We start from the raw sequence: 23030 nt of genomic DNA, 5'->3' as shown, positions 1-23030 counted from the left end.
ACTGCTAAAATCACCAGGCACCTGCCGAAGAGCCGCTATGGGACGGCGGATGGGAAGCCCATAATAGCCCATAACATCATCTGGCAAACGATCGCGAGGTGTGGGACCCAGACTCGCTTGACTATCACCGCCACCAAAGCCCATCAGTCGACTTCTCTCCTCTCCGTTCTGACTTCTACATCGAACACTCATGTTAGTTCGCCAGGCGAATGCGGCTTTCTCAGTGATTTCATCTGCCTGATCGATAACGAATGGTTTCTTGGATGCCATTTCTAGGTCGCAAGGAATACTTCTCCAATACGCTTTGATTTATAGCTCAAATATGTTTGGAGATTAATTTATTAGCTAGGCCAGTGAGTGGCCCTAGTTGATAATTAATGAGTCATTATTCCATCTTGAGAATCGCATCTAAGGCGACAGTGAAGATACTTCTCCAATACGCTTTGATTTATAGCTCAAATATGTTTGGAGATTAATTTATTAGTTGGGCCAGTGAGTGGCCCTAGTTGATAATTAATGAGTCATTATTCCATCTTGAGAATCGCATCTAAGGCGACAATGAAGATACTTCTCCAATACGCTTTGATTTATAGCTCAAATATGTTTGGAGATTAATTTATTAGCTGGGCCAGTGAGTGGCCCTAGTTGATAATTAATGAGTCATTATTCCATCTTGAGAATCGCATCTAAGGCGACAGTGAAGATATTCCACCTTTTCCTACCACCGCAGGGCCAGCATAGTGGCCTGATGTTTTTTAAATAAAACATGATTAAAACCAATGCGGTTTTAGATGCTAAAGTTGCAGCAAAATATGGTGGTTTCAATTGGTCACACGTCATGATGACGATAGCCATGATCCAATCATCCTCTTTGGCATAAGACTCGCGAAGGATTAAATGAAAGCAAACAGTTTGCTATTTTGCATCTTATTTCGCCAAGTACTATAGGCCTTGATCTAGCCAGGAAAGCTGCTCCAACACCTACATTTGAGAAAATCAACAGAGAGCCAGCAAACAAGGCAGATACTTGTTGCTATACACATGGCGAAGCTACCACCAAGGAAGAGAAGGATCCTCATTCGCGATCAAAAGCAGTCTCCTTCGCATGGGGGGCACGCTAAAGTTTTGATTGCCTACAACCTGCCCAAGTTTCGCTAGATCCATGGGGGGCAATAAAGTTGGCAAAGGAAGCGTCAGTTCATGCCAAAGGCAATTCAGTAGTGGCATTCAAGCTTTATGGCCTATTTAGAGGCCTATATGGAAACAGTCAAGCCAATACAAGTGGCTTTGGAACAACGACTTTGAAGCAACGACATTATAAGAGCAGTGTTGATTCAAGACCTCTTTAGTCAAGACGAGGACCTTTGACTTCAAGGTCGGGGGGGCAATGTTTGGACCCAAAATGAACATTTTGGCCTGACAAGGCATGTGTTGGAGAAATTGAGCCAATGTCAGTGGCTCAAGCTATATATTGTCGACAAGCTCGAAATATATATTTAGAGGCTAAATAAAGCCTACTATGGAAGCATGGAAACATGAAAAGTCAACTTTAGCACATTTTCCTACTTCGGCTAGGAGAAACCGAGCTAAACAAGGAAGGAGGGGCGGCAGACTGACCAAATGAACTTGAAATGAGCTGAAACTCTGCAGATCCATTCTAGACAGCCCAAGGATCATTTCTTATGAAGAGTGCCAGAGCTTTTTTTGAGTGTAAGGCCTTCAAACAATCAGCCCAATTTTCTACAGAAGCAAAACTGGAAAACTGGACCTGTAAGAGGTCCAGCAGCATTTTCGGCCCAACCACATGGAATAAAAATCTGAAAATTTGTCAGGATGATCTAGTGGAACATTTCATATAAAGAAGTCGAAGGCATATAATGAAGTCTTGTTGGAGAAATAATTGAAGGAATAAAGGGGCAGAAACTGACCTAAAACCAGCTCAATATTCACATGTTCATGTTTCCTACCCACATGAAGAAAGCTAGATGCTTTTCTCTTTTTCCTTGGATATATTTTTCTTCTACAATCTCTTTAATAGATCATCACCACTTCCATGTTGCTGCACCTTCATGCTTTGCTTTCATTTCATCTTTTCTCTATCTTTTCCATATTTTACAAGTGAACTTAGATCTACTTTCATTATTTTTCTTCCACTCGTCATTTCACTCTTCTTTTTCTTCCCTATATAAACACCTTCTCCTCTCATTCTAAGACACACATTCACAACATCAAAACATCTCTAAGATGATCTAAGTTCTCTCTAGAGCAAACCTCTCTAAGAGCAACTCCTCTCCTTCTCTTTCTCTTAGCGGTGATCACACTCCTAGTCCTAGTCTTCTCAGAAGCCGACTTTCAGTGCCACCAAACCCTCTGTCAACGTACTTCGGTCCTAGTCTCCTCGGGAGCCGACTGTAGTGCCGCGACCACAACGGTTACAGAACCAGCCAAGCAAGGGTAACGCCCTAGCAACCCAGCCAAGCTAAAGTCACGCTTTAGCAAGTTCTCCTCACTTCCCAGTGGTTCTCGCTCTGCTCGATCTACAACATCGAGTATCGATTGTGATTTTCAAGAAGCTCAGCAAAAGTCCTCGCCACGAGGCACAAAGAATCCCACGACGAGGTTGGTGCTCTCCTCGTCCACAATTGCTTGAAAGAAGTCAGGTCAAGGGACACCCCCGACGACCTCACCCGAACGGTGCTGGCACGCCCGCGCAAGAAAAGAGACTGTTGACCAGCTGCAACAAAATTGGAGCCAAACACCAGCAACATATCAAGATCGAGAACCTCTGGTTAATTTTGGTGGAGGAGAGACCTACTCATAAGAGAGCAATATCATGTGATTTTGATTTATTCTTCTTCTCATGTTGAAGATAGAGATAAAAAGTGGAGTAACATATTGTTGTATCTTATATTCAAGGGTGTTTTGGTAAAAATAAGGAGGTCTACTTAGCCTTTTAATTATTCTAAAAAGTAAATTAGAGGTGTATTAAGTATGGGAGGTCCAAATAGCAAATTTGGAGGTCAAAATAGCAAATTTGGAGGTCCAACTAGAACCACCATTTTCAGAAAATAAAAAAGAAAAGATAATGGAAGAAAACGGTTATTGCAGAGAGAAGTTAGTGGGAGAGAAAAATGGGTTGTAGGATTTATTTTATTTATTTTTATTAATAAAAATATAATTTGTAATTGTCGTAATAGCCCTTGTGATTTAATTAATTCTCAAAGTATTTTAATCTCTTAAGATATTTTCAGTTAAAATTTTTTATTTTAGCTAACAAAACCTCTTCATTTAATAATAGTATAGATATATAAATAATATGAAGTACTTAAAAATATAATTGCACTTCATTCCTCCAAAAATCCAAATCACTATCCACACCCACACCAATATCATCATATCATTGTTGTCCAATGCATTAGTGCGAGGAGGCAAAATAGAAGACCTTTATCTCATCGATCATCTCCATCCCAAAGCAAAGGAACAAGTTTTTCTATTTTCTTCTTGAATCTAATCTTACATATAGGGACGAAGTCATGATTTTGAAATGTTCTAAGCTAAATTTATCATATGAAAGTTTTTGTTTCCCAAGAAAAAAAAAAAAAAAAAAAAGTTTGAATTCCTAAGCTCACCTACCCTTTTACTGTGCTTGTGAACAATAATTCTCTTAGGTGTAGTGTCTTTACGATTTTGCCCTCAGTGTTGGTGCTGTACATTTCCCCGTTTGCTCTCGCCTCAACGTTTGTCTCTTCCGTCGCTTCGATTTGTTTTCTTTCGTTTTGGGCTTGGTTTCGCCACAGAGATAGTGTGTTCGATTTTCTCAGCAATTTTAACTCGGAGGTTAACTGTGTTCGATTTTCTCGTCGCTGCGGTGGAATTGTGGTGGGAGAAAGAGGGGAGAGGTAGAGGTGATTTGTGCTCCATTTTGATTTACTATTGGATTCGTCATCAGCCTGGAGAGTTTTGCAAGGTTTAATTTTTTACTCCATTCTTTGTTAGCTTAAAACACTTTCTGATATTGTCATAAACATGCAAGAAGCAAATCCTGCTGAAAATAATATGGTGACTGAATGCCCTCTTATATTTGATTTGATTTGGTTTTTTGGTTTTTTTTTTCTTTCTCGGATTTCATCATTTCACGTTTTTATCGATCAACTTTGGGATTTGTTTGTTGTCTTGAAAATTTTGGTGCTTTTGGAGCTGAAATTCTTACCTTTTTCATGTTTTGATGTCATGGCCTTCTGATTTCATTCCTTGGCCCTTTCAAATTTCTAGGGTTGTATTTTCATAAAGACTGAGGCAGGAAAACCATTTTTGATTAAGGTAGTTCAACTTATTGGATTATATCTGCAAGTATTTCAAAATGATCAGTCTCTGACCATTTGGTCCTTTGGTTGGAAATTTCTGCAAATAGATAGTGCAGATGACAATTTACTAGAAGTGGTTGAAGTTCTGAGTTATATGAATGTCATTATAAGAATGACTTAGTCAAATTACATCTAGGCCACATAATACACTGCTGATTTGACTTCTAACTTAAAATAGATTGGTTGAATGAATATCATGCCATGTTCTGTGTGTTCCCTTACTGTATATTTGCAAGCAATGATTTATCTTCTGTAAAGGTCTGTGTTTTTTTTATCTGCTTGATGTTATTGACTTACTAGATCTGTTTTCAGCTCTGCATGTGTGTATTCTATGCAAAGGAGCAATTTTATGAATACTTAATCTGTTCTCTGTAATTTAGGAAAACTTCAATTGAGGCATAATCCTAATTAGTTCAGCTCTTGCTATGGATTTATTTTGCAAGTTGTTTGATTGGTAATTTGAGGCAGCCTTTTTGTAACTGAAGTGTCCAAAAGTTTTTGTTGAGTGTATTTGATTTTCTTCCAACTGTTACTCCTATTTGGATTCAGTTGGCATGCCAAGTTTCCGAAATGGGTGCAATTTCGCAGCTGGAGGGGCTACTACACTTCCAGCAACTGCAACATCCTGTCTGCCCCTTTTCATTTGGGATTCAGGTCTCTCAGTTTTCGGGATTCAAAGCCCAGGCTCTTCAATTGCTAGCTGCTAAAGGTACATATGGTCATGAGCTTTCTTGAGCACTAGAGCTTTGTTTCTTGAGCACTAGGCTCTTCAAGTTACTGACAATATGACCAAGCAAAATAACTAACTAGAACATTTTGTGTACAGAATATGTATTTTGATCCATATAGACTGCATATTAGCTAGCTGTTTTCGATATATTAGGATATATAGCAACCAATTATATGAGTATCAGTGCACCTTAGAAAGGAATATGCATAGGATTGTAGAATAAGCCTTGGCTATCTAGCTATTCTTTGTATATGCGCTGACCTTTAAGTAACCTTAGTAAAGGAGGAATATGAGGACGAACTCTGGTCTGCTAACTCCTTCAGATCAGCTGAGGTATTGCGTAGGGTTGTTGCAAGCGTGAGATTTTACACATCCATAGTAAGCTACCTGCTTATTATACAACCATCTATACTTTGCGTGTTGACTTTCTGTTTAGATTTAGATGCCTTCTTCCCGTGCTCAGCGGCAACTTTTTCCTATCTGCTTTGCTTGCTTCTGTTTCTTAACTCAGTTTTATTACTCATGCCTGCACGCACTTTAGCATACATTATTGGTAACTTTGCATTTGTAGCTCTCTTTGGTTTTGATTTTTTTTTTTTTTTTTTTTTTTTTTTTTTTTTTTTTTGTGCACTGCTGAATATGTTGGATTTGAATCATTTGTGTTAGTGAATATTGATGTCAAAGTCTCTGCCTTGCTTGCTCCTTGAAGATTTTCTGTCTTGCGTATCATCTGATTTGAACTTCTATCTCCTTTTTTTGTGACTTTAATTAGGTCTGCATCGATTATGTTTTCATATTGATCACTGATCATTATGTCTCATGTAAATGATTTGTAAAAGAACTAAGCCCTGAGCCAACATGCCTGTATGCATTCTTCCTCACAACTATTAAGACTAATATCACTAGATGATGCAGTACAAACAAACTTAGATAAACAAGAACTTCAAACATTCATCCAGATTCCACTACTTTCAATTCAATTCATGTCTGTTTATAGTTGTCATTCTGTTTGTTTTTGGTAATACCTTATATCAAATTCTTAATCTCAACAAAGCTCATAAAACGTTAAACTACATTCATGCTGATATGTGAACCTCTCATTTCAATTCAGCTATTTACATATGCATTTTATCCTTTACTCCCCTTCCATATTGATATCATTATTTATGACATCCAGCGACAGCTCCTCAAATGAGATGCCAAACGAGCTGTTTCCTGCCGCCAATTATGCAACTGACATGACAGAATCAACTGAGGACACTTCTAAGGAGTTAATGTAAAGTAGTTGGTTCTAACTGCAAACATATAAAATTTTTGCTCGAGTCTAATCATATTTTGCTAAAGTAGTTGGTTAGCATCTCTTATTTGAAATTTGTAAATACACATCTGGTCAAGATACCAGATTTTGGAATCGGTAAAACAATACCATCTTCCGTTATATAATACATCTAATGTTTGTAATTGTTGTCTTACAATGCATAAATGATATAACCACAGCATCGCGCGGGCATCAACCCTAGTTTGCTATTCTAATTTCCAAGTACCAATCAATATTGTCAATGTGTTGGAGAATATATGAGGCTCTTATACCCTGCAGTCATGCAATCGTCCAAGTGATGATGTAGAACTTTTATTTAGACATTCATTCAAATCGATAAGGATACTAAAGACCAACTGTTAAGGTTTACGCATAATGGCATTCCGATGTATTGTAATTAGGTAAAATTATACTCAAATTATTGTCTAATTAGACGTGATGACTTTAGGTTTTGCTTGCAAAATGAAGTAACAATCAATTAAAATCTGTCAGTTTGGCGAGATATGACCATTGACATCTAAATATGAAATCCCGGTGCTCGGTAATTATAATATTTAAAGGAACGGTCTCATTAGAAAATGTTCTTCATTATTTTGTAACAATGTGATGGAAAGTTCTACAGTATATTAATGTAAAGATTCATCAAGTAATAGAGGTAGATTGATCTGTGTATTAATTAGTAAACCAGCTTGATTTGATCTCAAATTAGTTTAGTTTATATCTGAATTGAGATAGTCTACCTATACTTTAAACTAGTCTACTTAATGTATCCATATATAATGTATCGATACATTATGTGATTGTGTCTCTAGTGAAAGTTCAATATTTTGAAGTCTTGAAACTTTAGACGTAAGAGCCGTTAGATTAGTTATTGTTTGCAATAGTGTGTCCCAGATAATGAGCTAATTCAATGAGACAGCGACTGTCGACGTGCTTCTTTAGATCTCTCAGTACTTGTGTAGTAGTACATGTCGACACAAAAGATAAACAAAAACTCTGTCAGTGATTCGGAGAGTACCTTCATTATCAGCAACACGCAAACTGTACGATTTTGGAGGACGTAGTACGGCGAAGGACGGTGGTGCAATAATTGCAGGGGATGGAGTCAAATTCTCGAGAAGTCGACTTCATGCATTTCAATTTCAATGTTTGTTTGGTGAGGTAACGGTGACAAAACGGAAGCTGCTTTTTCCTAAACAAGCTAGCGATACAGCTGTTTCACTTTTGGAAACTATTTTGACTGAAAATAGTGAAGTCGGTTTGACCGGTTGACCTCATGAGACCAAAATTAATTAGCTTCGTTCACATTGTAGACCTATATAATAATTATTTCATATTTGATTCGTAATAATAAGATATTAGTCATGCATACAGCATACACGTGTGTGTACCTTTACATTTTTAGATAGGTGTAAGTCTTCCCATCTTGAATCCAAATCATGAATTCCCTTATTCTTTTGAGTACTATTCTAGTCCCATTTCAATTTTATTTGATAAAACATATCTTCTTGTATATGCAAATTAATGATTAAATAATCATCAATTTGATTTTGTTTACAAAAATAATTATTAAATAAAAATTTAAAAATATATAATAATTGCGATCAAAATTACACATAAAGAGAAAGAAAAAGAAAAGTGTATATTTTGACCGATAAAGTAATTAAAAAAGAGTTATTCTGTTAAGTGTAATATAATTTGTACGTATAGTTAAAAGCATTATATATGAATTTCTAAATTAATTAATGGTAGATGACTAATTCAGTATTATGTAATATGTATTCAACAGCTAGAAATGACCATAAGGATTGCAAATGGAGGGTGTATGATCCTGTATTCATATTGGACTGGTTTCTGATGTTGCGATAGCTAAATGATTATCATTATCCCCAGCTTCTCCTATGGAAGCACAGTGTACGTAACATAACCACGTGGCGTGATGTGATTGCTTCTTTCAAAATTCAAGAATGATTGATCATGCACATGTTGAAATTGCCAGCATCTTCCCACTTAACGTAACTACATGGAAGCTCACTCCACCTCCTCTCATAATAATTCTATAATAATCACCGATGCATACAAAAACAATCATATATAACCCCACTCAGACACTAAACAAATTCTTACTGAAACCCCTTCGTTTCCACACACTGAATCTCCTCTCTTCTTCCTCAGAATCAAACCTCGTACATGACCCAAGAAATTAATCAAACCCTCCGGGCAGATATGGAGGGAGTACACGAGCCTGCAGTCAAGTACAGAGGTGTACGCAAGCGAAAATGGGGTAAGTGGGTGTCCGAAATCCGGGAACCGGGAAAGAAAACCCGGATATGGCTAGGAAGCTACGAGGCCCCCGAAATGGCCGCTGCCGCCTACGATGCGGCGGCATTGCACCTCAGAGGACCAGGGATCCTGCTTAACTTTCCTGAAATGGTTGATAGTCTTCCGAGGCCAGCCAGTTCGAGTCCCTCGGACGTGCAGTTGGCGGCTCAAGAGGCGGCAATGAGGTTTAGGAGACTGCCAATGGGGTCGGTTTCGACGGAGGTGGCTGGTGGCTCGAGTGGTGGCGCGGCGCCGGTGACGGTGGGACTGTCGCCGACTCAAATTCAGGCGATTAATGAGTCGCCATTAGACTCGCCTAAGATGTGGATGCAGTACATGTACATGTCTCATCGTGATGAGGCTTTGTTTTTTGGGGAGGACATGCCATCGTCTATGGGTTTCTATGATGATCATGATGATGGTTTGCAGCATCAGTCCATTTGGGACTCCTAGTTTAGTACTTTTCACATATAAATGATAATGTAGTAACTAGCCAATTAACTCGCTACAATATATATATATTCAACAGATTCATTCAAAACATAGACAAAATAATGTTAATCTATGTTTTAGTTGTATACTACTCGATCAGTTGATGGTAGTTTCTAGGATTTCCAATTCGTAAGAGTAATTTGATCGATTCCAATCCAAGAATTTATGAGAGGTTAATTTGCAGCTTCCCATCATGATCGAGTTGGTGAAAACTAGACACAGATGGTGTTTGGAAAAAAGAATGACGATTATGATGGAGTTTATAAAGATTTTAGAGCGTACGTCGTTGACGTTTTTTCGTCTTCCCTTACTAGATAATATTGGTTTTATAGACGTAGAGATGATGGTGGTGATTATGATAATCGAACTTGCTTGATTTCAAAGTTGGAAACTTATGACACAAATTAAACTCCTCTCTTCTTCGATGTCGATTTCATTTGTTACATATCCTCATTTGGTGCCTTGGTAGCTACTGGCGGAGAAGAATAGTTTTTTTTTTTTTTTTATTTTTTTTTTATTTTTTTTTTTTTGAGAAGTAAAAACTAAAAACCTACTTAAAGATAAAGGTAAAACAACACAGCACTTTGCCAACTGGAAGAGTCAATATCAAATTTCTGTCGTCTTTCACATATCTTTTGAGAAGGAAACCAAGTGACTGATCTACTGGCCGATTTTAATTTTTGGATGATAAGTTTCACTTGATGCCCGTGACTTGTCTTCAGATCAATTTTCAGTCATCAGTATTAGAGACAAATTGGGTCTTCTTAACTAAACCACCCCAACAACCACCGGCGGTGGGGGAGTGTATAGTTTGCAATGTCAGCCCACCTCTCTCTATTGGCATTTATGGTTCATATTTTGCTTTGGAGAATGAAGTGTCTCGCCTTCTCCTACATTCTCTCCCCCGCACTGTCCATGTATGATAGGAAACAAAAAGAAAAAAATCCAAGACATCCAGGAGAAGCCATATCTCATCTACAGTATGACTCGCAATCTCCTTTCTCATTGCTGACTGCATATCCCAAAATAGCTGTGTACACACCCCTTTTAAAGGAAACATTTCTTTTCAACAAACTTGCACAGCCTTTGGAGAAAAAGTATACCCAAACCCATTAAACGAGGATATACAGCAAAGGGCAAGATTAGCAATGTTAAAGTCTGTTAATATAGTAGACCTTACCAAGTTAGCTTGTCAGGTCACATTATATTACCAGAAATGAGAACACGTATAGTGGGATTAAATCTTTGATTTCTTACCTCATTAGGTTTCATTTTCTTTGCGAACTGAAAAATTCCAATATCCTTAAGAAACAGGCATATATTGGGCACATTCTTTAGATTGGTCCTTAGGTGCCCTCAGTTCAACTTATTCAAATTGGTCAAGTTGGATGCAAGCAACCTTTTCAAAAAAGTTGGATGCAAGCAAAAACAACACATGACAATAACACAATAATTTAACGAGGTTCGGCCAAATTGCCTACATCCTCGGGCGACCATAATGATGATGAATCAACTAATAAAGAAGGTTACAATCATAAACCACTCTAGGTAATCTCACTCCTCTCAACCCCTCTCAATAGAGAGCCCCAGTTACACCCAAGAAAAACCTCACAAGCATTCCTCTCAAAGTAAAATCTCTTAGGGAAGCATCTCTTCCTAAATAATCTATAGGTTCTTCACAATCCTAGTACTACTAGAATAAGTCCCCTGTCCTTGTGAAAGAAGAAATTAAAACCTTGCAGCCTTTGGGACTTTAGCTTGACTAAGCCCGTGACATGCTGTTCCTCTCAGTTGTGAATCTTCTCCTGAATTTAGTTCCACTAGATTCAACAGGATTCCACTTCAATCAGGATTTCACCATGTCCAAGATATTTTGAGCTGCAACCCTCATTGAACATCCCCTAGATCATTTGTCCTTTGGTTGAATTTGAATCAGCTCGGTTTGGGTCACATCCACTCTTCCCCTCTTCCAAGCTGCAAAAAGTTTCAGCCCCTATAGGATAAGAAAATCGATGGAAATCATATACTGAATTAATCTAGTGACATTAATTTGAATACGAAAACTAGCTTGCAGGTGGAAATTCAAATGTTCAAATGCGATATTACCTAGTTTAGGTAATCCTCATCCACTGATCAAATGGATGAAAGAATACTAGACAGTTCTCCTTTGCTAGTGCATCACTTCTTCAGACAAGTCCTACATAAAATGCATGTGTTGATCAAGATGAAATTCATTGTTAAGCAATCAGCATCTTTCAAATTAGGTTGCACTACAAATTCAAAGATACAATAGACACGAGTTTTCTCCCAAATTAGGTTCATCAAGTTGCAAATATGAGAGTTCATTAAATTGTTCACACATGGAAACCTTCATATCTTAATAGTACAACTGTGCATTATAAAAGGAGCATTTATCAGTTTTAAACTCTCCTTACCTATACTTCTGGCAGAATTGTGAAAAGCACATCAATAGTCAAATGGATGCAACGATGCAAGACAATTTCCGAAATGGTGTATCACTGCTTGACAATCCTCCTGCATAGCATATGTAGTCATAGGATTGCAGTAAGAAGGTGCAACGTTAACATTATTTCATAATATTAGCCCAAACCTCAGTTTCTCTGTTACCTGTGCTCCATTTGTAGAACCTCATTAATCAGCTGCCAACTGGACAACTATTCTGAGTCAGTTATGCTTCAGTTTAGCCTGTACATAAATGTTAGTAAGATTTTATTCTACAAGAAAATGAAGTCTATACTACATAACTCAGGTTCGAAATTTTTGTTCGGAAAGATGCAGACAAGTGATATAACTAAAGTTTGATTATACCTGAGGTTCACCATGTCTTGGGATATATCCAGCAACTGAAAACTTGAGGTGGGTTTGAACACCCAGGTAAATCTAATAGCGCCTACATTGGTCAGTCGAATAGATTCCAAAATGCAGCTCAAAATCTGTCAATCAAGATCCAAGATGCAATTAAATCTAGGGAAAATTACTGGTCCCCCCTTTAACTTTTGGTGCGTCGACAGTTCAGTCCCTGTTATTCCAATTTTAACAGATAACTCCCCAAACATTCAAATTTCACACAATTTGATCCAAAATTACCATTTTACCCCTCACTTATTTTTTTTTGTTTTTTTTATTCTTCTCTCTCTCTCTTTTATACATATGTATATATATATGTGTGTGTGTGTGTGTGTGTGTATGTATATATATTTTTTATTCTTCTCTCTCTTTATATATATATATATATATATATATATATATATATATATTTATATGTGTGTGTGTGTGTGAGTATATATGTATGTATGTATGTATGTATGTATATGTGTGTGTGTGTATTTTTATTCTTCTCTCTCTCTTTTTATATATATTTATATGTATATATGTGTGTGTGTACATATACATATGCAGATATATATATATATATAGATGTAGATATATATGTATATGTATATAGATATGTACATATACATATCTATATATATAGATATGTATATAGATATGTATATATATATATATATATATATATATATATATATATATAGATGTAGATATATATGTATATGTATATAGATATGTATATGTGTATATATATATGTGTATATGTACATATCTATATACATATACATATATATCTACATCTATATATATATATATATATATATATATGTATGTATATATATATATCTAATGTGTTTATGTATTTGGTAAGTCTATATACTATGTTTATGTTTCATATTATAAAAAAAATTCACAACTTTTATATATCTAATGTGTGTATATATGTATATGTATATGTATATGTATATGTATATGTATATGTAGATATATAAATATATGTATAATTTTATACATATATGTATATGTAGATATATAAATATATGTATAATATTATAAAAAAAATTCACAACTTTTATATATCTAATGTGTGTATATCTATATATGTATATGTATATGTATATGTATATGTATATGTATATGTATATGTATATGTAGATATATAAATATATGTATAATTTTATACATATATGTATATGTAGATATATAAATATATGTATAATTTTATACATATGTGTGTGTGTATATATAATGTATGTGTGCGTGTGTGTATATATATATATGTATGTATGTATGTATGTATATGTAGATATATGTATATATATGTGTGTGTGTGTGTGTATATATTAGATATATAAAAAAAATAAGTGAGGGGTAAAATGGTAATTTTGGATCAAATTGTGTGAAATTTGAATGTTTGGGGAGTTATCTGTTAAAATTGGAATAACATGGACTGAACTGTCGACGCACTAAAAGTTAAAGGGGGGACCAGTAATTTCCCCTTAAATCTATGTTTTGTAATTCAAAGAATTAGAAATCGGCATAGCACTTACCATAGCACTAATCAGCTTGCCAGCACCAATTCAATTCCTTTCTGCATCAGCCTGGCCTGCTCATAAACTTGGTTTGATATTTTGTATACACCAGATACATAAGGTATATGTGTATAGGAGATATATTGTATACGAAATGCGACATATTGCAAAGCATGAGGAGTATGGGAGAGTCATCATGTTTTGAGGAAACCAGCCACTGCAACTTTGAGGGGTGAGCATGAGCATGACTTTGCAATATTTTCTGGCAAGAAGTATTTTTCAGACTAAGTCGTATATAATCCTATTCTGGAGATTTACAAGAATTCTGAGCTCTGGGAACAGCTATTAATGGACAACATTATAACAGATGCAAAAGTTTTTATCCGTGTTCCAAATCAGTAAAACATGTTTAAATTAGACTTCACAATAACAGCAGAAATCTTAAAAGAGTAATAGTTACACTCATTGGACTTACTTGTTAATTGAAGAAATACAACCAGCTATTGTTATAATCAAATCATCCAATTGAAAACAATGGTTGACAATTTTTAAGATCAACAAATAATGATTCTTCCATGACCATCCATCTTGTTATAACCATTCATCTTGAATTTGGAGATTTCATAACTTGGGACACTCTTTTGTTTTGCCCTGACTCCCTGACTGAAAGACAAAGAAATCTTTGAAAACATTTATCTTATTAGGTGACTTTAATTTTTTTTTTTTTTTTTATATTCTTACATGAAATTCTCTAGAAATAATACTAGAAAGAACACCTGAACTACTGCAGTGTATACATAGAGATTCAAACAGGGCAACCAACCTCATAAGGCCTTTGGACTTAATTGGCAGAACGTGGAAGCGAATTGATTGAGACTTTTGGTCATATAGACTCGTCCCTCTCTTTCACGCCACTAAATCCCATCTGATGCAAAGTACATAACAAAACTAGTGACTATAGATTTAACAACTTGCAAGAAATGACTCAAGCCTTTAAACTGTTACATCATCTCAGATACAAATGAAAAATTACAACTCTATGTTAAGTACCTCACCAATCAGTCAAAGGACAAGAAGTCTACAAGGGCACAGAGCTACACAAACAACCCAACAAGAACAACGACCCTAGGTTACAGCAGCCTTCCTATCTAACAGGATGAAAGAGACTGTAATATTCGAACACGTCGAAACATACCAGTCTTATTGCACATACAAATAATTAAAGACGCAGCTTTGTAGGAACCAGTTGAAAAGTAAAATCCCCAACACAAAATTCAGAATGTGTGCCTTGAAATTCAATGTTATCATGGAGTTACATTGAGTAGAATAATCTAAAGTAAACTACATGAATACAAGACAAATTTAGGAAGACATAATTTAATAGGAAATATAGAACAAAATGCCTTGTTTAGCAATTGCAACTTAACTCACAACCTGCAGTCGCTCTCCATCCAAACAAAGTTTTAACACTTGATTAAATTGATAAGGAAAGCACAGGACATCTAGAAATAATGTTGACACCATATAAAAAATGCAATGCAAGTAAAATGCCAGCCACACCACAAACACATATAAACCTTGCATGGTGATACAAAGGTATGTCTAGTTTATAGTTTGTAGTACCTCATCTCATTAATGATTAATCACCAGCTTGACAACTCCGATGCGGTTTTGGAGTCTCTATGCTTCTACATTTCCTACACAGTAGATTTTGATTTATATCAGATCCATAGCAGAAGAATTTGTTTGTATTGGCTTACAAGATTATGAATTCCATGGTCCGTAATTGAAGGTAATTTACAGAGTTTTGCATGCGATAAAGACTACCTGAGTGTCATGTTATGCTACTCCACTGCTACTTTGAGGTCTGACCTGCCAAAAAATCATCATTACAAATCTATATAGTTTGCATCAAATTTTACATAAGCTTCTCCTAGTCTCAAATACAGAAACTTAAAGAATCCAGAGCATTGGAAAAGACTTGTAGTGCATTCATGACCTTAGGAAACAAAGTCACCTTTCGGAGTTACAAAAAAGTTTAGAAAGTGTGAATCCTAAAACTAATAGAACAAGTCACCAAGTCCTTGTGATAGAAGAAATATACCCCTTTCTGCCTTTTGGACTTCAGCTTCCACTGCTGACGAAGTCCGTGTCATGCTGTTCTTCCGCTTTTTTGTGATTCCTTTTTTCTAGAATTTGATTCCACTGGACTCCAACAGAATTTCCAAGTCAGTTTCCACCATGTCCAAGCTGTTTTGAGCCGCAAGTCTCATTGAACATCCCCTACCTCGTTTGTCCTTTTGGTGAATTTGAATGAGATCAGTTTGGGTCACATCCACTTTGCCCTCTCTTCCATGCTATAAACTTCAGCCCCAATAGGATAAGAAAATCCATGGAAATCAGATACCAAATTTATATAGTGACATTAATTCGAATCTGAAAATATATATAGCAAGTGGAACTTCAAGCCTTCAACTGAGATATTACCTACTTTAGGTAAGCCTCATCCACTGTTCAAATGGATGACAATCATAAACTGTTTTCCTTGCTACTTGCTACTGCACCACTGCTTCAGACAGGTCCTGCATAGAATTCATTTTCTCTAGTTAAGCAACCAGCATCTCTATTCTAGTCATACAGACACAAGGGACGTTTAATTTATATTCCCTAAATATCTTAGTAGTTTCTAATCACTCACTTCGAGCTGTTTTTCGTAGTGGCAGTTTAAATTAGACACGTGAAGGTCTAGTAGTGTAAAATCTGAAAAATATACCTTACTAAAGAGGGGGGAAAAGTGAAACTCCATGTTGTTCAATTTAAAGCAAATTTGTTACCACTATGATATATATGCTGCTTCTCCAGTTATGCTAAATTTGATTCTCTGTCAAGGCAGGGCCAAATTTCTGCGAAATAACAACCATATAAGCATTTCTTTAGGCATCATTTTTTTTTTTTTCTAAAATGAACATTCAAAATAAAAATTAATAAAAGTATCAATATTAGAACAAAACAACAAACCTCAGGGAACATTTGGAAACTTAACAGTAGACCGAATGAGATATGGGTCATTCTGCACTTCCATCTTTTTCATGGAACAAAAAGCTTCCGCTACTAAGGCAAGAAAATCAAATGCAATGTAAATTAGATACTGAATTTTGAAACATTAGAATACAAGAACTACCAAGTGCAAATTCAAGCTTCAACTGCTACATATATAGAAATGCTTCAGATACAGATGCCAAATTACTACCACGTCTAGTTAAGAGCCAAGTCACGCCAATATCTGCAAAGGAAAGCTTCGAAAATACTCCTGCATCAAATGTGTTAGTCAATATGGATTTCATTCCTTAACCTATAGTTGAAGCATGTTCTGACAACTAGAGCAAAAGAAAAAGGAAGAATTTCCCCCTTAAAGAAAACACACGTGGTGTGCATAGATGGTCAAAGAAGCATTTCTCCAAGGCATTTTTATGCATGGAGGAGAGGAACTAAAGAGTGTGTGTGTGAAACAACCTTATGTTGCCTTCAGGTGAGTTGATGGAAACTTGAAGATAAATTCAATTCAGACCTTGCGGGCAAATCCACTCTTCTGATGCAAAGGAAGTTAGATAGGAAACTAGTGATATTAGAATTTAGTAACTATCAACTAAAAGCACTCTAAAAACTATTGCATAGGATCATTTCAGATGATGGTGATAAATTACTTAATGTATGTAAGAAACTACCAACGAGTCAAACGCATACGAGAAGTCAAGAGAAGTGTTTATATCTGCTTAACATCCCACCTGCATAGACTGTGTTGATCAATTACTAATTGATAAGGAAATCACAGGACATATAGAAATAATGTTGACACCATATAAAAAATGCAATGCAAGTAAAATGCCAGCCACACCACAAACACATATAAACCTTGCATGGTGATACAAAGGTATGTCTAGTTTATAGTTTGTAGTACCTCATCTCATTAATGATTAATCACCAGCTTGACAACTCCGATGCGGTTTTGGAGTCTCCATGCTTCTACATTTCCTACACAGTAGATTTTGATTTATATCAGATCCATAACAGAAGAATTTGTTTGTATTGGCTTACAAGATTATGAATTCCATGGTCCGTAATTGAAGGTAACTTACAAAGTTTTGCATGCGATAAGGACTACCCAAGTATCATGTTATGCTGCTCCACTGCTACTTTGAGGTCTCACCTGCCAAAAAATCATCATTACAATTCTATATAGTTTTGCATCAAATTTTACATAAGCATCTCCTAATCTCAAATGCAGAAACTTAAAGAATCCAGAGCATTGGAAAAGACTTGTAGTGCATAAATGACCTTAGGAAACAAAGTCATCTCTCGGAGTTAGAACAAAGTTTAGAAATTGTGAATCCTAAAACTAATAGGACAAGTCACCAGGTCCTCGTGATAGAAGAAATATACACCTTAGTGTTCCACTGCTGACAAAGCCCATGTCATGCTGTTCTTCTGCTTTTTGGTGATTTTTTTTTCTAGAAGGAATACCAGAGTGTCATCATGTCTTGAGAACTCCAGCAACTGCAAACTTTAGAATCTACACTATTTTCTGCAAAGTTCATGACGATAAATTACAATCTTTTGCATATAATTTTCACATTAGGTTTCATATAGCTTCACATCCAAACACTTGAGAAGCGTGAAACATCAATTACTAACTTCCTACATGTTATAATTGCACCCTTTGAACTTACTTGTAAGTGAAGAAAGAAACCAGAAGTGTGAATTCAAATGCCCTTGAGCAGGAGTTGAATGCTGAGCCCGAACTATTGGAAGAGGCAATAAAAGTATCATAAGCAACTAGTAAGATCTTCAATGTGGAGTATGCTCTTGGCTTCTGTCACTGCCTTAAAAACCAACACCCTTGATAATGCTCAATTGCTGTGATACTTTTAACCTCTTGATATGGAGGTGCCGTTGTGTTCATATCCTCATTCAAGGGACAGTCCTGACCATAACAGAAGGAACCTGTGATATTATAGATGGACCTGCAACATTATAGAGTGGTACGTTGACATCAACAACTAGAAAAATAAGATTCCAAGTTCTATAAATTTGAAGATAGAATAGACACATGAGTTCTCTCCCAAGTATGAGAGTTCATTGAGTTGTCCACGACTGGAAACCTTCATTAACTTATTGGTGCAACTGTGTACTATAATCCTAGCTTTCATCAAGCTTTTTCAATTCTTATGAAGGGTTACTTCAGATACAGAATGATAAATTACCTATAATTTAGACAGAATCATGAAAAGCACATTAATCAGTCAAATGGATACTGCATAGAATGGGTTGATCAAAACGGAATTCATTTCTCAAGTTGGAGCTAATCAAATTTATGTTTGCACAGTAGACGAAACCAGAAACCAGCATATATACTCATAGGATTGAATAAGAAGGTGCAATATTAACATTACAAGCAATTTTCTCAAACCTTAGTTTCTCTGCTACCTTTGCTCCATTTGCAGAACCCCATCGATCAGTTGGACAACTTCAAGGTTCATTGTGATTATGAGTCGGTCATGCTTAAAGCTACCTGTACATAAGTTTTTGAAAGATTTGATTCTACAAAAAAATGAATTTTATACTAGTCCAGAATGATGCATACAAAAAAATGAATTCTACAAAAGTGTGAAACTCTAGTCCAGAATGATGCATACAACTAGAGTCTGATCCTACCTAAGTGTCATCATGTCTTGGGCAATCTAGCCACTGCAAACTTGAGGCTTGAACAGCCTGCGATAGGGTGCTTGAAATCTTTAACTTGGTCGACTATAAGTAACGTCAGTACGTCGGGGATAGCGATTACCTGAAGATTTCAAAGAACATAAATAAACAAAGTTTGCTCTGCAGGTTGCAATCAAAAAACTAAATACGCTGCAGGAGTACATGAATATATATATATATATACATTTATCAATTAATTACATACCAGAATAGTTTGGCTTCCGCAAATTAATACTCTGCAGCATCTATTTCTCTTCCTTTGAAAAGGGGATCAACTCCCGAATTTTTAATTGTGACGTTTGGGATGCGAGAGATGAACTCGTCAGGAAGGCTGGCAGGAAGGCTCTTACAACGACGGATGAGAAGATTCTGCAGTGGTGCATTTTGCAGGAGGAAGTCTGGCAGTTGTTTTAGTTCAGGACACTCCACAATATGCAAGGAAGAAAGGCGTGGCATTATTGAAATTGATTTCATTTGGGAATTAGAAGAACCCTCTTCTGCCTTTCCACCTAATTCCCACTTTTCTAAACTCAGCAAGCAGCCAAGAAAGAGTGTTTCCAAACTGGGGAAGGATGATGATGATGTTTCTTCTTCTACTCCGTAAAATTCAGCTCCGATCTCTTTCAGACGAGACATGTCCAGATAATTCATGCGCACTAGCTTTACTACTTTAAGGGACGGCAGTTTCCCGAGAGGAGGCAAAACAGAGGAGTTGCTGTCACAAAGATGAAAGACTGTCAATCTGGTTAAATACGACGTCGTCATCCAATTGGGCCAGGTGGGGCCATGATACTTCCAAATTACCAAAGAGTCCAAATTTTCATGTGGTCGCAAGGCATTCATTACTCGGCCATCACTTGCAGCATTTTCCCAAACCCTTGCAGCATTTTCATGTAGAGAAAGTTTTAAATAAGAAAGATGAAGTTTTTGATTCAATTCTGCTTTCTCGGCCTCACTTGCAGCATTTTCCCAAACCCTTGATTCAATACGGATGTCAAGACGGCGAAGCTGATTCATCATTCTCAGATCTCCGAATGTCAATGCTTTGGCATCTTCACTACAATAAACAGAAGTGCCCCCGTCTAGTGTTCGCAAATTCCTTATACGCCTAATCCCTTTTGGTAAGTACTTCAGCCCACAATCAACATGAAGGTGCTTCAAGTTAATCAACTTCCCCATATTGTCCGGCAACTCTTCAAGATACCGGCAGCCATTAAGCCTCAAAGTTTGCAAATTGTACAAGTTACACACTCTTTCGGGTAATCTGCTCAAAGTACCATTATGAGACAAATCAAGATATCTCAAATGTGTCAAATCACCAATCTCCTCTGGCAACTGCCAGATCTTGTTGCGACTCAAATTCAAGGTCCTCAGGCATTTCAACTGTGAAATCAAATCCGAGTCTATGGCAGTAATTCTTGAACCAAAAGTTGCCAGGGTACGCAAAATTTTTCTATTCACTAAGTTTGATATAAACGATGGAAATGGACGCTCGGGTGCTGACATTAAGGTCAAATGGCGAACCCTGTCATTTGCACTCGATGTCTCTGTTCCATGGGTACCCGTAGCCTCCATAGTAAGACACTCATTCTGGGTAAGATATTGTACAAAATCATGCACAGTATCATGGATTTTGCAGCCTATAATTTCCTTAGTAAGTGCATCTTGCCTGAAATCTTGAAAGAAACATCGCATTACTAACTTAGTAAAAACTTCTCTACCTTGTGTTGCCTCTTCTTTGTTTTCTCCAACATTCAAATAGCCTTGTGACATCCACTGCTCGATAAGAATTTCTTTTTTGTACTCAAAATCTTTGGGATAAGTAGCACAATATAGAAGGCAACTCTTAATCTCTAGAGCCAAATCATAATAACTGAGTAATAATGGTCGAAAAACTTCTTCTTGAACCACTTTTACCTTCCATATCTCACTGTTGAGAACTTCTTCCCATTCTCCAATTGTTTGCTTATACAATAGGAGACAACCTAAAGTCTTCAGAACGAGAGGCAAACCGTCACATTTTCTAACAATTTTCTCAGCAATATTTCCAAACCCCTCGTTGGACTTATCTTGTTCCCTATCCAAAAATGCAACATTATAGAATAGTTTCAAAGAATCTTCCGGACTCAGCTTCTCCAAAATGATCATGTCACTGGTTGCTTTCATAATTCGAGCAACCTCCTGCTTTCGAGTGGTCACCAAAACTCTACTGCCTTTAGCACAACTTTGCATTAATACTTGTAATTTTAAACTATCCCACTCTCTGTCGTCTTCGGTCCACACGTCGTCTAGGACAAGAAGGATCTTCTTTTCCTTTTCATCCTCTTTTTTCTTGACAAGATTTTGAATATCATCTAATATAGTTTGCAACTCGTCTGAAGTAACTCGAGTACCACCGAGTTGCCTAAAGATTGCTTTTGCAATCTTGATGACATCAAAAGGGTCTGAGACACAAACCCATGCTTTGAGATCAAAATGGGCTTGAACTTGTGCATCGTTAAAGACTAATTGGGCAAAAGTTGTTTTCCCCAATCCTCCCATCCCTACAATGGGGATGACAAGGCCGGGCCTCCCTTCCCTTGGCCTTAACAACTCAGTCACCAGCCTGTCTTTTTGAACTTGTCGCCCAAATGTGGTCGATATATCAACGAAAGATGAAGTAAAAGATCGTGGATTAGGTTGTTCAACATTAACTGCAGCAGCATGCATGGTGGATTGAAAGCTAAACTGGTTTTTGTCAACGTCAATCTTAGTTAACTCTGCATTCAGATCTTTTATTGCTCTACCAATCTTATAACGACGAGTTACCTCATTCAATCGGGCAAGACAAAAGCAATTGGAACGAAATGAGAAACGTACCTCCGCATCAGAACCTTGTGTTTCTTGTTTCCCAATTTCGGTGTTCCAAGCGTCCAGCACGTCATCCATCTTGTACGACACGTCTTTGAGCTTATCCAACCAGTCTCTCACCGCGGGATCCTCCACTTGCTTCTTCTCGGCATCTTGAAGCACATTCTGGATAAGTATGAGAATGCTTCTGAACTTGTCAACGTCCTCCTTAGCATTCAAAACCAGTTTCACCCCTTCACTTGTATGGTGGTAAACAACTGAACCCAATTGTTCAACAAGGAGGTTGACGAGTGCCTCGGCCATTTCTTCAACGAGTTGGAGATTGATTCACGATTAGTGGAAACAGCGAAAGCAAGCTAGAGTAAAGCTATGTATCTCGTTTCTTCTACCCAGTTCGTTAACATAGGGACACCATCACTTTGTCATCTTTATGGCTCCACAGTCCGCAGAACACAGTCCACTTGTATGTGATCCTCATCCTCATCCGTGTCGTGCCAATTCTATGGTTTTGCTCTAACGAAATATATATGGCCCTAGGCCCATCTATTCTAGTGCGGCCCCACTTTTAATTATAGCAATTTCTCACTCTCCAGCTGTACCTCACTAACACTAAGAGCAAGTGCACCCGTAGTTAAGAAAAGACAAAGTCAAGAAGTCAAGAATTCGACCAGTCAAGTTACTATTCACTGTCACTGGACATAGGTTTGCACCCATTTTTTTTCTTGACCGGTCAAGACTGTTCATTATTATATTTTTTAACTGTTCATTGAAAATCGACTTTTTACACATACATAATTTGGAAAAACTTCCTT

The 23030-nt window shown here is 36.8% G+C and overlaps 3 protein-coding genes across 47 annotated transcripts; 2 read left to right on the top strand and 1 right to left on the bottom strand.

Moving 5' to 3' along the window:
* Positions 1-3533: 3533 nt before the first annotated feature.
* On the top strand, positions 3534-6627 carry LOC133744376 (uncharacterized). Its single transcript, XM_062172497.1, has 5 exons — positions 3534-3546; positions 3669-3967; positions 4914-5073; positions 5372-5472; positions 6272-6627. The coding sequence occupies exons 1-5, from the start codon at positions 3534-3536 to the stop codon at positions 6287-6289; spliced, it is 591 nt and encodes a 196-aa protein (XP_062028481.1). The 3' UTR covers positions 6290-6627.
* A 1975-nt stretch (positions 6628-8602) lies between these two features.
* On the top strand, positions 8603-9237 carry LOC133707517 (ethylene-responsive transcription factor ERF022-like). Its single transcript, XM_062133172.1, has one exon. It carries the CDS (start codon positions 8603-8605, stop codon positions 9185-9187), a length of 585 nt encoding a protein of 194 aa, XP_061989156.1. The 3' UTR covers positions 9188-9237.
* A 1408-nt stretch (positions 9238-10645) lies between these two features.
* On the bottom strand, positions 10646-22698 carry LOC133707511 (putative disease resistance protein RGA3). Of its 45 annotated transcripts, none has more exons than XM_062133100.1 (22): positions 19574-22698; positions 19321-19450; positions 19076-19177; positions 18336-18629; positions 18051-18190; positions 17745-17815; positions 17567-17640; positions 17313-17402; positions 16859-16918; positions 16627-16719; positions 16382-16511; positions 16096-16236; positions 15713-15972; positions 15436-15480; positions 15232-15305; positions 14432-14533; positions 13627-13870; positions 12056-12180; positions 11855-11932; positions 11662-11761; positions 11333-11423; positions 10646-11200 (listed from the first exon to the last, which is right to left on the bottom strand). In XM_062133100.1, the coding sequence occupies exon 1, from the start codon at positions 22519-22521 to the stop codon at positions 19597-19599; it is 2925 nt and encodes a 974-aa protein (XP_061989084.1). In that variant the 5' UTR covers positions 22522-22698; the 3' UTR covers positions 10646-11200; positions 11333-11423; positions 11662-11761; positions 11855-11932; positions 12056-12180; positions 13627-13870; positions 14432-14533; positions 15232-15305; positions 15436-15480; positions 15713-15972; positions 16096-16236; positions 16382-16511; positions 16627-16719; positions 16859-16918; positions 17313-17402; positions 17567-17640; positions 17745-17815; positions 18051-18190; positions 18336-18629; positions 19076-19177; positions 19321-19450; positions 19574-19596. The 45 variants fall into 45 exon arrangements, 42 of the variants coding, with proteins under 42 accessions (XP_061989084.1, XP_061989079.1, XP_061989094.1 ...); XM_062133095.1 differs by having other exon boundaries at positions 17334-17402; XM_062133110.1 differs by having other exon boundaries at positions 16627-16716; positions 17334-17402.
* Between the last annotated feature and the right edge of the window lie 332 nt (positions 22699-23030).

Source organism: Rosa rugosa, chromosome 4 (genome assembly GCF_958449725.1).
Source record: "Rosa rugosa chromosome 4, drRosRugo1.1, whole genome shotgun sequence".
Classification (NCBI taxonomy): domain Eukaryota; kingdom Viridiplantae; phylum Streptophyta; class Magnoliopsida; order Rosales; family Rosaceae; genus Rosa; species Rosa rugosa.
The sequence above is the reverse complement of the archived record's forward strand: the minus strand, read 5'-3'. Positions and strand labels throughout refer to the sequence as shown.

Excerpts from the sequence above, each read along its gene's own strand:
- LOC133707517 (XM_062133172.1), top strand. The coding sequence starts at position 8,603 with ATGACCCAAGAAATTAATCAAACCCTCCGGGCAGATATGGAGGGAGTA.
- LOC133707511 (XM_062133106.1), bottom strand. The coding sequence starts at position 22,521 with ATGGCCGAGGCACTCGTCAACCTCCTTGTTGAACAATTGGGTTCAGTT.
- LOC133744376 (XM_062172497.1), top strand. Across the intron at positions 3,968-4,913 it reads AGCCTGGAGAGTTTTGCAAG|TTGGCATGCCAAGTTTCCGA; the intron begins GTTTAATTTTTT and ends ATTTGGATTCAG. Across the intron at positions 5,074-5,371 it reads TCAATTGCTAGCTGCTAAAG|TAAAGGAGGAATATGAGGAC; the intron begins GTACATATGGTC and ends AAGTAACCTTAG.